We start from the raw sequence: 14,877 nt of genomic DNA on the forward strand, positions 1-14,877 counted from the left end.
ATGAACAGAGCCGTGATGGACATCGGGGTACGGGGGTTCCCATGAACGTGGCTTTTTTCATTTCTCGGGGATAATAGGGAAGAGTGTGAGTGCTGTGTTGTAGGCAAGTGCACGGTTACTTCCAACAAAGCTGCCAAGTGTGTGTGTTTACGGCCGGTGATGTCTGGGTGGCTCGGCTTGTCCGCATCCTCGCCAGCATTTCCTGTTGTCCCTGGTTTTTATCTCAGCCCCGCCCCTTTTATAGCTTTATCTATTTGAAAGGCAGAGCTACAAAGAGAGAGACAGAGACCACACACACACACAATCTTCCATCCACTGGTTCACTCTCCAAATGGCCACAACAGTCAGGGCTGGGCCAGGCTGAAGCCAGGAACCCAGAGCTCCATCTGGGTCTCCACGTGGGTGCCCGGGCTCAAGGACCTGGGCCATCTTCTGCTGCTTTCCCAGATACGTTAGCAGGCAGCTGGGTCAGAAATGAAGCAACCAGAACTGGAACTGGTGCCCATTTGTAATGCCAACATTGCTGGCAGCGGCTGAACCCACTGTGCCACGGTGCCAGCCCGTCTGGGCCCCTCTGAAATGTGCGCATGGTGGTGCCACTTTCCAGTCCCACCAGCAGTGGGCGAGCATTCCGCTCCTCTGCTTCCTCGCCCACGTTTGGTGTGGCCAGTCTTTACCCTTGGCCACTCTGTTGCAGGATGACGAGGGCGATCTCGGTTCTTCTCTGGTGCTGAAGAATTTCCACACACAGACAGGACAGTGAGCAAAGTGAGATGTAATGAAAACAATAAATTTCCTGCGGCAGCAGTCTGGAGGGGGGCTGCAGGGGCGGAGTCGCCCCCAGAAGCTCGCAAGGGCTGGCTCTTTTGTACACTAAGCGGCTCTGATTGTCCCCTTCTGAAAAGTAAATAGAGATTCCCTTCAAAGATTTATTTATTTGAAAGGTGGAATTACAGAGAGGGAAAGGCAGAGGCAGAGAGAGAGAGAGAGAGAGGAGGCAGAGAGAGAGAAGGAGGGAGAGAGAGAGGGAGAGGAGGCAGAGAGAGAGAAGGAGGGAGAAAGAGAGAGAGACAGGAGGGAGAGAGAGAGGTCTTCTATCCGCTGTTTCATTCTCCGAATGGCCACAACACCTGGGCCAGCCCAAAGCCAGGAGCCAGGAGCCAGGAGCCAGGAGCTTCTTCCAGGTCTCCCACAAGGGCGCAGGGGCCCAAGGACTTGGCCATCTTCCACTGATTTCCCAGGCAGCCAGATTGGAGGAGGAGCAACTGGGACATAGAATCAGCACCCATATGGGATCCACAGGGTGCATCCCCTGAAGTACAGCTTTAGTCAGAGGAGGGTCAGAATAACAACCAATCAGAAAGTAGAGAGAGCAACCAATCAGAAGGCAGGGCTAACAACCAATCAGGAACTGAAAGTGCATGCTAATGAGATATGCTGCAGGAGCCAATCAGGGAACTGATATTGGAGTAGGCTGTTTTGCTTAATCAGGTCCAGGGAGCAGACTTAACCTCAGCAGACTGTATGTGTTTCCTGCAGCTCCTGTCTCCCCTTAGGGCTCCTGGAGAGCTACCCCTTGTGGGTTGGTATTTATTTATTTATAAGTATTTCTCGTTTTTCTTCCCTGCTGCGGACCCCTGGAGTCCCTTTCCTAGTGTGTGCAGTGGTGACTGTGGTCTGAGACTTGCTTCTCCTTAATAAAGAATAACACTGGGCGTCTTTTCTGGTCGTCATCTGCCATCCATCCATCTTTCTTGGAGACGCCTGTGTTCAAATCTTTTACCCAAGTTTAAGAAATTGGCTGTCCTAGCTTTTTTTGTAACTAGAATGGAGTCCCTGAGCCAAGCTACCCAGGAAACAGAGGGTTATTTACTCGCAGGCTTGCAGGCCTGAAGTCCCAACGGCAGGACAGGGCTCTGCTGGAGGGCACCTGGGCAGGAGGATCACGTGGGACGCCTGCAAACAGACACCGGAGTGTGTGCATGTGTGCGCGTGTGCATGTGTGTGTGTCGGGGGAGGGGCTGGGTCCCGACTCGGGCTTTTGTGACCCCCTCCCCGTCTTGTGCGCACTGCTTCCAGGGTAGCTGCCCCCACCAGGTCCTCCCACCAGACCTCACCCCCCAACAGCACCACCCTGGGGACACCCCACCGACACCCGAGCCACAGCGGGCCCTTCTATTCCTGAACCGTGGGAGTTCCTCGCATAGCCGAGGCTGGGTCCGAGGGGCACGGACGGCTGCGCCTCCCACCGCCTCATTTCCCGCCAGCCTCCTGGCCGCCTGGCAGCTCCAGGGTCCTGCGTGGCCTCAGCCCAGCACGGCGCCCCCGGCCGGCCCCATCCCGGCTGTGGGGGAGGCGGGCGACGTGGTCCAGGGAGGGGAGCCCAGGGCGGCCCCTTGCAAGCTTCCAGGCCTGCGGTGAGGGGCCTGGCCGGGATAGGGAGAGAACTGATGGCAGAGAGGGCCAGAGGCTTTCTTTTATTAAAAAGACGCATTTATTTATTTGAAAGGCGGAGTTAGAGAGGCAGAGACACGTCTCCATCCGCTGGTTCACTCCCTAAATGGCCACAGTGGTCAAGGCTGGCCGATCCGAGGCCAGGAGCGTCTTCCGGGTCTCACACGACGGTGCAGGGGCCCGAGGACGCGGGGCGTCTTCCACTGCTCTCCCCGGCCATAGCAGAGAGCTGGGAGCGCGTGGCCAGCGCGTGGTGCACCGCAGCTTACCAATGCCCAGCAGTGTAGACGGACACCCACACGCCTTCCAAACGCACCACCGGGTGTGGCCTCTGGGTTCCCGCACACAAGCGGGACACGGACGCCCTGCCGCCCAGCTGTTTGGGAACCGAGAGCATCCCGGGCCGGGCCCGCACAGTGCACGCGCCCCCATGACACAGGCGCCGGAGCGGGCGACACACACCCCGAGACGCCGACGCGCGACCCGAGCCCGCCGCGCACCTCTCTGCGCCTGCGCGGGGGCGGGACCTCGCGAGCGACGGTTCCCTGGCTCCGCCCCTCGGGGCGGGGCCTCCGGCCGCCGCGGGACGGTTGGTTTCAGGGCGGAACTTTCGCGCGGCCGGGGCGGGCGCGCGGCGGAAGGCTTTGCGGCGGCGCGCGGCCGGCTAACGTGGAGTCGCGGCTGGAGGCGGCGCGGCTCCCGCCCAGGTGCGCGCGCAGTCGGCCCTCGGCGGCCCGGGCCAGCGCGAGGGGCGCGCGGCGGGCGAGGGACCCCGGAGACGCCGGCGGCCGCGGAGGCGGGGGCAGCGCGCGCGGACGGACGAGCGTCCTGGCGGCGCCGCAGGTGAGGCGCGGCGCGGGGCGGGCCGGCTCGGGACCCCGGCCCCTCGGGACCCCGGCCCCAGAGCCTCCCCAGGACCCCAGGACCCCGGCCCCAGAGCCTCTCCGGGACCCCGGCCCCCCCGGCCCCAGAGCCTCCCCGGTCCCCCGGCCCCAGAGCCTCCCCAGGACCCCGGGACCCCGGCCCCCCGGCCCCAGAGCCTCCCCGGTCCCCCCGGCCCCAGAGCCTCCCCAGGACCCCGGGACCCCGGCCCCCCGGCCCCAGAGCCTCCCCGGTCCCCCCGGCCCCAGAGCCTCCCCGGGACCCCGGCCCCGGAGCCTCCCCGGGACCCCGGCCCCAGAGCCACCCCGGGACCCCGGCCCCGGAGCCTCCTCGGGACCCCGGCCCCAGAGCCTCCCCGGGACCCCGGGACCCCGGCCCCGGAGCCTCCTCGGGACCCCGGGACCCCGGCCCCGGAGCCTCCCCAGGACCCTGGCCCCCCCGGCCCCAGAGCCTCCTCCGGACCCCGGCCCCCCGGCCCCAGAGCCTCCTCGGGACCCCCGCCCCAGAGCCTCCTCCGGACCCCGGCCCCCCGGCCCCAGAGCCTCCTCGGGACCCCGGCCCCCCGGCCCCAGAGCCTCCTCGGGACCCCGGCCCCCCGGCCCCGGAGCCTCCGCGGGACCCCCGCCCCAGAGCCTCCTCGGGACCCCGGGACCCGGGCCCCTCAGCCCCTCAGCGTCCCCTGGAGCCGCAGCCCCGAGACCCCCTCAGGCCCGCTCGCCCTCCGGGGGTCCCCGAGCGCCCTGGGTCCTGACAGCTCTGCGGACCCTTCCAGCAGCCCCCAGCCCCGGCCCGTGGGCGCCCCTCCCGGGTGGGCCCCTCCTCCGAGCCCGGCTTGACGTCCCCGGCGCTTCGGGGCACCGTGGGCGTAGCCCCGCGGCCTGGGGGGCTTCGCAGCAGTTTGAAAGGGGGAGCAGCGTGCGACAGGTGGCCCAACGGCCGCTGGCTGACCGGGCGGCCGCCTGCGCGTCTGCGTGGACCGCGGCGTTGGGGCCGGGGCCGGGGGGCTTGCGTTGTCGCCCGTCTTCATCTTGTGCACCCACGGAACCCACGCTGTCTGTCTTGAATGCTTGCGAAGCGCGGGGCAGGTGGCTTAGGGTCCGTGCGGTGGCCTGGCGCGGGCTCGGGACGGGGACGGGAGCTGCTGTCCCGGCCACACCGCGTCTGGGGGACGGCTGGGGTGAGTTGGCCCCTTCACGAGCGGGGCATGTGCGGCTGTGCCCTGCCCCGGGTCGCAGGAGGGCGGTGGGCAGCAGCCAGGTGACCGCCGGGCCCAGAGCCCAGTCTGGGCTGAAGCCGGGGGGCCGCTGGGTCGGGGCGGCAGCCGCGGGGAGGCCCGTGCTGGGGTTGGGGGCGGCAGGAGGCCCGTGCTGGGGTGGGGGGCGGCAGCTGGTGGGAGCCTCGTGCTGGGGTTGGGGGTGGGGGGCGGCAGGCGGCGGGAGGCCCGTGCTGAGAGTCGGGGCGGCACGCGGTGGGAGGCCTGTGCTGGGGTCGGGGCGGCAGCCAGGGGGGAGGCCCGTTCTGGGGTGGGGGGCGGCAGCCAGGGGGGAGGCCCGTTCTGGGGGTCGGGGCGGCAGCCGGGGGGAGGCCCGTGCTGGGGTTGGGGGCGGCAGCCGGTGGGAGCCTCGTGCTGGGGTTGGGGGTGGGGGGCGGCAGGCGGCGGGAGGCCCGTGCTGGGGTCGGGGTGGGGGGGCGGCAGGCAGTGGGAGGCCCGTGCTGGGGTCGGGGTGGGGGGCGGCAGGCGGCGGGAGGCCCTTGCTGGGGTCGGGGTGGGGGGGCGGCAGGCAGTGGGAGGCCCGTGCTGGGGTCGGGGTGGGGGGGCGGCAGGCAGTGGGAGGCCCGTGCTGGGGTCGGGGTGGGGGGCGGCAGCGGCGGGAGGCCCGTGTCGGCCGTGGGGATACAGACTCACTGGCAGGAAGTAAGAGCTCGTGGGAGATGGGGCTGACCCAGAACGAGGCGGTGTCCCTGGGAACTGGGCCCCCTGGGACTTGGCTAAGCTTCCCAGGCCCAGGCCCAGGCCCAGGCCCGCCTCCTTCCTGTCTGGCCTGGGGACGACTTGGAAGGGTCCCCTTACGAGGTCTCCCTCCTAAGGGGAGCGTCTGTCCTTTAACCCAGAGGGCGTGTGGTCACCTTGAAGCCTCAGCGGGGCGATAGCATCTGTCCCGTGAACCTGATACCCACACGGGTGCTCACGCCACACACACGCACACACACGCACATACAGGTGCTCACGCCACACACAGGTGCTCACACCACACACAGGTGCTCATGCTGCACACACGGGTGCTCACGCCACACACATACACATACAGGTGCTTACGCCACACACACGCACATACATGCACATACAGGTGCTCACGCCACACACACACACGCACATACAGGTGCTCATACTACACGGTGCTCACGCCACACACATACACATACAGGTGCTCGCGCCACACACACACACACGGGTGCTCACACTACACACACACGCACATACAGGTGCTCACACTACACACACGAGTGCTCACGCTACACACACATACATACAGGTGCTCACGCTACACACACACGCACATACAGGTGCTCACACTACACGGTGCTCACGCCACACACACATACAGGTGCTTATGCCACACACACACACACACGGGTGCTCACACCACACACACACGCACGGGTGCTCACGCCACACACACATGTGCTCACGCTACACACACACGCACATACAGGTGCTCACACTACACACACGGGTGCTCATGCCACACACACAGGTGCTCATGCCGCACACACGCACATACAGGTGCTCACGCCACACACAGGTGCTCATGCTGCACACACGGGTGCTCACACCACACACACACACACACGGGTGCTCATGCCACACACACAGGTGCTCATGCCACACACATGCACATACAGGTGCTCACACTACACATGCAGGTACTCAGCCACACACAGGTGCTCATGCTGCACACACGGCTGCTCACACCACATACACACACGGCTGCTCATGCCACACACACACACATACAGGTGCTTACGCCACACACATGCACACACACGGGTGCTCACGCCACACACATGCACACACACAGGTGCTCATGCCACACTGCACACACACACAGGTGCTCACGCCACACGCACTGGGCGAGATGGCCGGGCCCTCAGGTGGGCCAGGATCGGGGCTGGTCTTGAAGGGACTGGAAGGAAGGGAGCTGAGCTGTGGTCGAGGTGTCGCTGCGCAGACCCTGGAGGCAGGTGGCTCAGAGTGCAGGCTGCGGGTGCTGAGACGGCCGCCGGTGTGGCTCGGCCGGGCTCTCTGCCTGCCCCACTAGCACTTGGAATCGCTGTGGTGTGCCTGGGGAGTGTGCATTGCACTCGGATTTGATGTCCTGTGGGGCACACTGCTCTAAGCTTAGTCCTTTCAGGGCATCTGCTTCATGCCTGCAGCCGCCCTGGAAGTCCGAGGGGTTCCCTTTTGTTGTAGATGAAGGAAGTGGGCTGGAAGGAGTAACTTTGCCAGGTCTTAGTGCAGCCAGCACCTTTCGGGGCTGCGCTCTCTCTGCTGTCCCCTGCTTCTTCCCAGGGAGCCCGCAGAGGCTGCGTCCCCTGAGCTGTGGCTTGTGTCCCAGCGAGAACGGTCGTGCGGTGCCTCTTGCTCTGTGTCTCCCTACTGGTGTCTGTTTCCCTCAGTGGATCTGGGCGGTGCGTGGGTGTCTGCATGGGGAGAGCAGGTGAAACAGTGCAGCCTGCTGTTGGTGAAGATTTGGTGAACAAGAAAAGGGTGCCTTAGGCGAGGTTCAGGGTCACAGTGGACCAGTCGGAGGAGTGTGGGTCCTGAGCCAGGGACGCATGTGTGGCCTGCCCTTTCCTCGCTGTGCCTGCAACGCCGGCATCTCACAAGGGCACCAGTTCAAGTCCCAGCTGCTCCACTCCCAGCCCAGTTCCTGGGGAAGCAGCGGAGGGTGGGCCAGGTGTTTGGGCCCCTGTCACCCACACGGGAGAGCTGGGTGGAGCTCCTGGCTCCTGACTTCAGCCTGGCCATTGTGGCCATCTGGGTAGTAAACCAGTAGATGGAGGAGTTCTCTTTCTCTCCCTTTCTCTAACTTTGACTTTCAAAGTAATTAAATCTTAAAAGGTAAAAGTCTCAGTGTAATATGGGCCATTTTTAGAGCCCATATTTGATTCAAGGTAACATGCCAAGCGCTTCACAGGCATGGTCTCATTTGCTTTCTGGAAAACCCCATGAAGCGGCTGCTGTTACCACCTCCACCGGCCGAGGCCCAAGAGGCCACCATGGTGGACATGGTCTTGTGCCATTTCTCCTATCAGTGCAGCTGGGAAAGGCAAACAAATATAGCTGATGTTTTTACTGGGAACCTCGCCGTGCAGTAAAGTATTCACTGTTTTATAGTTTGCCAGGAGATGTGACACCTCGCTTCAGTGAGTAGGTGTGTTACTTGATGATAAATATGGCAGCACTGAGGCCCAGGGCATATGGAACCACCAGAATTCACCGACCCTCGAGGAGACACGGGAGAGACACAAAAGAGTTGTTTCAGAAAACAACTGCCAGTGAAAGTTGACATTGTGGGATTTTAAACCTGGGAGGATCCTAAAGGTGATACCAGATACGCTTTTTTTTTTTTTTTAATTATCAATGGAAATCTTAAAACTTCAATCCGAGGTTAGGAACAAGACAAGGATACTCTCTTTCCTCAGTATTTACCAGAGCACTGATAGTCTTTTTCTTTTCTTTTGTTTTTTTTAAAGATTGATTGACTTTTTATTTGAAAGGCAGTGGTAGGGAGAGAGAGGTCTGTCATCTGTTGGTTCACTCCCCAAATGGCCGCAACAGCTGGGGCTGGGCCAGGCTGGAGCCAGGAGCCAGGAGCCAGGAGCTTCTTCCAGGTCTCCCACACAGGGTGGAGGGCCCAAGCACTTGGCCATCTTCCCGTGTTTTCCCAGGCCGTTAGGGAGCTGGATCGGAGGTGGAGCAGCTGAGACTCACACAGGTGCCCATAAGGGGTGCTCACATCCCAGGTGACAGCTTTACCCGCTGTGCCACATGCTGGCCTTGAGACCTTTGACTTTTTAGAAAATGTTATTTATCTGAGAGACAGTGACAGAGGGAGCATGCTCTCCTCTGCTCGTGTGTCTCCCCAGATGCCCGAGTGGCGGAGGCTGACTCGGCTGAAGCCAGGAGCTGGAATTCAGTTCGGGTCTCTCCCGTGGGTGGCAGGAACCCAATTACATGAAATATCACTGCTGCCTCCCAGGTATGTATTAAAATAGGAAGCTGGAGTTGAGCCAGGAACTCCTACGTGGGACCTGGGCATCTTAACCTCTAGGCTAAATGCCTACTCCTGACTTTCTTGTTAGTGGAGAGTTTTGTTTTTGTCTTGTTTTGGGTAATACATACAAGCAACCTTGTTAAAGGCACTGGTTTGTGTTTTTTTTTTTTTTTGGTTTGTTTGTTTTTTGAGAGGCAGAGTGGACAGTGAGAGAAACCTTTTCTGTTGGTTCATCCCCCCGTGGCCTCTGTGGCTGGTGCACCGCGCTGATTCGAAGCCAGGAACCAGGTGCTTCTCCTGGTCTCCCATGGGGTGCAGGGACCTGGGCCATCCTCCACTGCACTCCCGGGCCACAGCAGAGAGCTGGCCTGGAAGAGGGGCAACCGGGACAGAATCCGGCGCCCCAACCGGGACTAGAACCTGGGGTGCCAGCGCCACAGGCGGGGGATTAGCCTAGTGAGCCGCGGCGCCGGCCTAGGCACTGGTTTCAAGAAACCAATGGAAGCTTTTTGATTTTTACAAAACAGGCGCTGTAATTCACTTCAGCTGAGTAGGAACTAGCTACTTAAGTAGCATGTGTTCTAAGTGAGTTTTTTTTTAAGATTTATTTTATTTATTTGAAAGGCAGAGTTAGAGAATGAGAAAATCTTCCCTCCACTGGTCTGCTCCCCAAACGGCCACAACAGCTGGGGCTCCTCCAAGCCGGAGCCAGGAGCTTCTTCCAGGCCTCCCATGTGGGTGCAGGGTCTCAAGCACCTGGGCCATCCTCCACTGCCTTCCCAGGCTGTTAGCAGGGAGCTGGACTGGAAGCAGAGCAGCCGGGACTCAAACGCACCCATATGGGCCGCTGGCATCTCAGGTGGTGGCTTTACCCGGTGTGCCACAATGCTGTCCCTGAGGAGTTTTTGTGTGTATGTGTATGTTTTGAGTGTGTGTGTGTTTTAATTTATTTATTTGAAATGCAGAGTTACAGAGAGGCAGAGAGAGAGAAAGGTCTTCCATCTGCCAGTTCACTCCCCAGATGGCCGCAGTGGCCGGAGCTGGGCCGACCCAAAGCTGGGAGCTTCTTCTGGGTCTCCCATGTGCGTGCAGAGGCCTGAGGACCTGGGCATCTGCTGCTGCTCTCCCAGGCCACAGCAGAGAGCTGGGTCGAGAGGAGCAGCCGGGACTCAAAGCAGCACCCATATGAGATGCCGGCACTGTAGGCAGCGGCTTTACCCGCTACGCCACAGCAGTCCCCCTCCCCTTTTGTTTTTAAGAGGTCTTTTATTTCTTCGAAAGAGTTACAGAGGCCTTCCTTCCACTGACCACTCCCCAGATGGCTGCAGTGGGCTGGGCCGGGCCAGGCCAGAGCCAGGAGTTTCGTCCAGGTCAGGGGCCCAACTGCTTGGGCCATCGTCTGCTTTCCCCAGGCCATTAGCAGAGAGCTGGCTGGGAAGAAGAGCAGCCGGGACATGAACTGGTGTCCATGTGAGATGCCGGCATCGGAGGCAGTGCCTTTACCCATTACGCCACAGTGCCAGCCCCAACCTCTTTTTTTTTTTTAGGATTTATTTAATTTATTTGAAAAGCAGAGTTAGATCTTCTCTGTCCGATGGTTCACTCCCCAAATGGCTACAACTGCTAGGGCTGGGCCAGGCTGAAGCCAGGAGCCTGGATTGCCATCTGGGACTCCCACATGGGTGCAGGGGTCCAAGCACTTGGGTGGTCACTTTTCACTGCCTTCCCAAGTGCATTAACAGGGAACTGGGTTGGAAGTAGAGCAGCCAGGACTCCAGCCTGGTGCATTTGGGGTGCAGGTGTTGCAAGGGGCACTTAACATGCTGCACTGCAATGCCGGCCCCTAAAGTGAGTTTGCTTTTTTTTTTTTTTTTTTGTTAAGATTTATTTATTTATTTGAAAGAGTTACAGAGAGAGAGAGAGAGAGGTCTTCCATCTGCTGGTTCACTCCCCAATTGCCTGCAACGGTCAGAGCTGTGCCGATCCGAAGCCAGAAGCCAGGAGCTTCTTCCGGGTCTCCCACATGGGTGCAGGGGCCCAAGCACTTGGGCCATCTTCTGCTTTCCCAGGCCACAGCAGAGAGCTGGATGGGAAATGGAGCAGCCGTGTCTCAAACCGGCACTCAAATTGGATGCCGGTGCTTCATGCCAGGGCGTTAACCCACTGCGCCACAGCGCTGGCCCCTGAATTGAGGTTTTGTATTCTCTGTAAACCAAGAAAACCGTTCATCCCAAAGATTCCTGTGATGGTTAGTTTTATAGTCGATTTGGGTTAAGGACAACCTAGAAACCTGGAAAGGCACCCGTGGGTTTGTTTGTGAGGGTTTTCCCAGTGAGGTTAGCAGGTGAGTGTGGGTGGAGCAGTGGGAAGACCCAGCCCCAGGGCAGGTGGGCGCCGTCAGTTGGCTCAGGTTCTGGAGAGGCTGCCTGGGAAGGTGCTCTGGTCTTGCTCGCCTCCTGCCTGGGACGTCGATTGCTGGCCACTGGACCCGGGACGCTGCTCCTGCTCGCCCCCTTGCTGGCACTCGGGCATGGGGCCTAGAGCTGCGATTGGCACATTCCGCTTCCCTGCTTCTCCCGGCCTCCGAAGGTGGCCTGTCGTGGGGCTTCTCGGCCACCTCCATAGTCACATGAGCCAGATCCGCCTTCCCTGCCTGTCCTGCCTCCGAGCCATGTGGTCTCCAGGGAGTGCAGCCCTTGGCACTGGGAGTGGTTGAAGTTTGCCGGCTCTGCTGGGATTGCTGTGTGGTTGGGGCGACTTCCGTGGAAGGTGGTGCTGCACTGAGGCCTGCCACTGCCGAGGTCCTTGCAGCAGCCCAGGAGGTCATGTGTGGTGGGATCCCATTTGACAGATTGAGAAGTGGAGGTTTGTTTAACCCATTTGACAGATTGAGAAGTGGAGGTTTGTTTAATTTTTAAAAGGTTTATTTATTTAAAAGGCAGAGATCTTCCATCTTCTGGCTCAGCCCGGAACTCCATCCAGGTTTCCCACATGGGTGGCCAGGGCCCAAGGACTTGGCCGTCCTCTGCCATCTTCCCAAAGGTATTGGCAGGAAGTAGCCTTGGACATGTTGTAAGCAGGGCATGAACCAGCACTCTGACACGGGATGCTGGCGTCGCGAGCGGCAGCTCATCCCACTGTGCCACAGTGCAGGCCCCAGAACGGAGCCTTGGAGAGGTCTCCTGGCTTGGGCGGTGCAGGTGTGTCCTTGGCTTCAGATCCCGCCACATCCGTTCCAGCGTTGCCCTGAGCAGAGTGGCATTTCCAGGGCTAAGCCCTGCCTTTGAGCTGTGGGACCTGTTGTGCTAACTTAACGCCCCGGAAGCGCCCTGACCCCAGGTGACATTTGTGTCAGCAACACGACTGCCAGCTGCTCCGGAAAACTCACTCCTGCTGCCCAGGAGTTTCCGCCTCCATGCGTCCCGGCCCCTAGGGTCCACGTGGGAGTTGGGGAATCAGATCCAAGTGCTGGGACAGATGATCTTCACGGCCGTGGCACTTGTCCGCAGGGAGCTGAGGCCGGGCCGGGCCTGCTTTGGCTCCTCCTTGCTGTAGCTGGTCAGGATGTTGCAGGTTTACATTCGCATTTTCCCGCTTTCCTTTCTTGGTGGCGCCGCGTGTGGGGATGGAGCAGGCTGCCGTGTTGCCAGGCTTTGTCCTCAGGGCTTCGCAGTCAGCCATCGTGTCTCAGGACCTCGTCAGTCTCCTGAGCTGGGCTCATGTTCCGGCACTGGGCACTGACTGCAGTCAGTATTTGGGGTAGCACGTATCCCTCCTGCCAGGTAAGAGCCCTTGTTCTGTGTGGCCCTACGTGCAGCTTGCAAGCTCTCATCGCTCTGCTTTAAACAGAATTTGTATGTTGAGAAGCTGAGAGACAGACAGAGATGCCCCATCCACGGGTTCATTTCCCAAATGCCCCCGAGAACCGGGACTGGGCCAAGCCAGAGGCAGGATCCGGGAGCCCAGTGTGCGGTAGCAGGGACTAGCTGCTTGGGCAGTGCGTGTGGCTCCTGGGCAAGCATTAGCAGGAAGCTGGAAGCTGGAGCAGAGCTGAGACTCGAACTCGGACGTGGAGGTGGGTGTCCCAAGAGGTCTTACCCCTGTGCCAGACCCCCACCCTCCCCGCCTTTTAGATTGCTCAGAGAGAGCCCTGGGCCGCTTCACTCCAGAGTATTTTTTTGACAAGCAGAGTGGACAGTGAGAGAGAGAGACAGAGAGAAAGGTCTTCCTTTGCCGTTGGTTCACCCTCCAATGGCCGCTGTGGCCGGCGCACCACGCTGATCCGAAGCCAGGAGCCAGGTGCCTCCTCCTGGTCTCCCATGGGGTGCAGGGCCCAAGCACTTGGGCCATCCTCCACTGCACTCCCTGGCCACAGCAGAGAGCTGGCCTGGAAGAGGGGCAACCGGGACAGAATCCGGCGCCCCGACCGGGACCAGAACCCGGTGTGCCAGCGCCACAGGCGGAGGCTTAGCCTAGTGAGCCGCGGCGCCGGCCTACTCCAGAGTATTTTTAAAGGACACTTTGAGTGCCCCGCAGGCTGACCGTCCGTGAGTGGTATGTGCGTTCGTGAAAGCGCAGCTTGGACTAGCGGGAGAGCGGAGTCAGGCCTGCACGCTGTAGTGAGGTGTCTGAGGCGGGCTGAGGCTTACGTAGCTGACACTCTGGAGGCTGGAAGTCTGTCGATGCGGCCTCCAGTGAGGGCCTAATGGCAGAATGGTGGGGCTCGTGCCAGGGGGAGAGATCACACCTTTTTTTTTTTTTAATTTATTTATTTGAAAGTTACACAGAGAGAGAAGGAGAGGCAGAGAGAAAGAGAGAGAGAGGGAGAGAGAGAGGTCTTCCATCTGCTGGTTCACTCCCCAGTCGGCCAGAAGGGCTGGAGCTGCGCCGATCCGAAGCCAGGAGCTACCTCCTGGTCTCCCATGCAGGTGCAGGGGCCTAGGCACTTGGGCCGTCTTCTACTGCTTTCCCAGGCCACAGCAGGGAGCTGGATGGGAAGAGGAGCATCCGGGACTTGAACCGGCATGCATATGGGCTTTACTCGCCACACCACAGCACTGGCCCCGAGATCACATCTTGAAACAGCGAGAGACTCTTCACTCGAATCTTTACGACCCTTTCCTGAGAGCCACCTTCCGAGGGCAGAGCCCCCGAGGCCCTCCCACTTCCCCAGCATCGCCACACTGGGGCCAGGCCTCCAACACGTGGCCCCTGGGGGCAGGCCACAGCCACACCAGAGCAGTGAGGAACTGAAGTTTGCGTTAGGCCCTTTAAATGACCCCTGCTCTTGGCCAGCGCTGTCCCCAGCCCTCAGTGCTTTGCAGGCTCCTCTCGCAGTCCGTGCCCTCACTGTCCTCAGCACTCTGGTCTTGGCAGTTCTGAGCCCGGGACCGGGGCTTGGCTCGGCAGCTCTTCCGCTGGTCTCGCGGGGCACCTCGTGCATTTGTGGTCATCCGGCCTGACCGGTGCTGAGTGGCCCGAGGCAGCCTTGCTGCCTGGGGAGGATGGCGCTGAGGTGTTAGCGTGTGCCTTGGCCGTGCCAGACAGCTCCAGAGGACAGGCTGTCTTGTCAGAGTGCTTTTCAGACTTGGCTTACGTCTCATGCATTCCCATCCAAGTGGCCAAAGAAGTCACATGACTGTTTTCAGCCTTGGTGTGGGGGTGCGGGTGACTGTGATGGGGGGTATTCATGGGTGACAGTGCGGTTGGGTGGGGCTTGGCTTTGCTGGTTGGAGATAACAGCTTATTACTACTTCTAGCACTGGACACAGTTTGACCGTTCATTCAGTACTGGACGCGGGGACTGCAGCGGTACAGCAGCCTCCAGCCCTTTGTAGCCAGCTCACTCATGAAGTACTTGGAATTTCAAGGTATAAGCAGAAAAGGTCCTTTTTTTGGCGTTGGATAAGAACGCAGGAGCTGCTCGTGAGACTGCACTGCAGCCCAGCTGCTTTCAGGAAATGCTGATGGGTCTTGGGAAACACAGAACAAAACAGAAAACCAGGTCGCTAAGATGTCTTGGCTTTGGGCCTGCAAACTGCTGACGATACGGTTACCAAGGGAACCAGAGACGCGGCATCTGAAAGGCCTCTGAGGAGGGGCTCGGGAAGGCGGCGAGCGGGAGCGAGCGGGGTGCCGGGTGCTGCCGTCCCGCGGGAACTCGGGGTGCTGCTTGGGTAGAAGTCTCTGCCTGGAGGACCTGGGCTGGAAACAGGGAGATTTGGCTCTGCTGCTAACACTGCTGGGAAGCAGGAAGTGAGGT

General features: G+C 60.4%; 2 protein-coding genes across 12 annotated transcripts in view; both read left to right on the plus strand.

The window, feature by feature from the left end:
* LOC138844498 (proline-rich protein 2-like) lies at positions 1 to 4,172 on the plus strand. Its single transcript, XM_070053197.1, has 5 exons — positions 1 to 27; positions 698 to 759; positions 2,268 to 2,417; positions 3,162 to 3,297; positions 3,426 to 4,172. Exons 1-5 carry the CDS (start codon positions 1 to 3, stop codon positions 4,170 to 4,172), a joined length of 1,122 nt encoding a protein of 373 aa, XP_069909298.1.
* Positions 3,072 to 14,877, plus strand: part of FAM118A (family with sequence similarity 118 member A) — a 26,724-nt gene continuing 14,918 nt past the window's right edge. For 2 of the 11 annotated variants that reach the window (XM_051839890.2, XM_051839893.2), the window contains exon 1: positions 3,073 to 3,297. Coding sequence is in view for 3 of the 11 variants with exons in the window: in XM_070053034.1 (XP_069909135.1) it covers positions 4,400 to 4,513 (114 nt within the window). In the remaining 8 variants the exon portion in view is untranslated. Of the gene's footprint in view, positions 3,298 to 3,900; positions 4,514 to 5,202; positions 12,691 to 14,491; positions 14,876 to 14,877 lie in introns of those variants that run through there. The other 9 variants (XM_051839888.2, XM_051839889.2, XM_070053036.1 and 6 more) reach the window with 6 other exon arrangements.

Source organism: Oryctolagus cuniculus, chromosome 11 (assembly GCF_964237555.1).
Source record: "Oryctolagus cuniculus chromosome 11, mOryCun1.1, whole genome shotgun sequence".
NCBI classification, from domain to species: domain Eukaryota; kingdom Metazoa; phylum Chordata; class Mammalia; order Lagomorpha; family Leporidae; genus Oryctolagus; species Oryctolagus cuniculus.

What these genes read in the sequence shown, in the direction of transcription:
- LOC138844498 (XM_070053197.1), top strand. Translation starts at nt 1, where the DNA reads ATGAACAGAGCCGTGATGGACATCGGG. An exon ending in TTCCACACACAGACAGGACA is followed by an intron (nt 760 to 2,267) that starts GTGAGCAAAGTG and finishes ATTTCCCGCCAG; the next exon opens with CCTCCTGGCCGCCTGGCAGC. An exon ending in TGCAAGCTTCCAGGCCTGCG is followed by an intron (nt 2,418 to 3,161) that starts GTGAGGGGCCTG and finishes GCTCCCGCCCAG; the next exon opens with GTGCGCGCGCAGTCGGCCCT.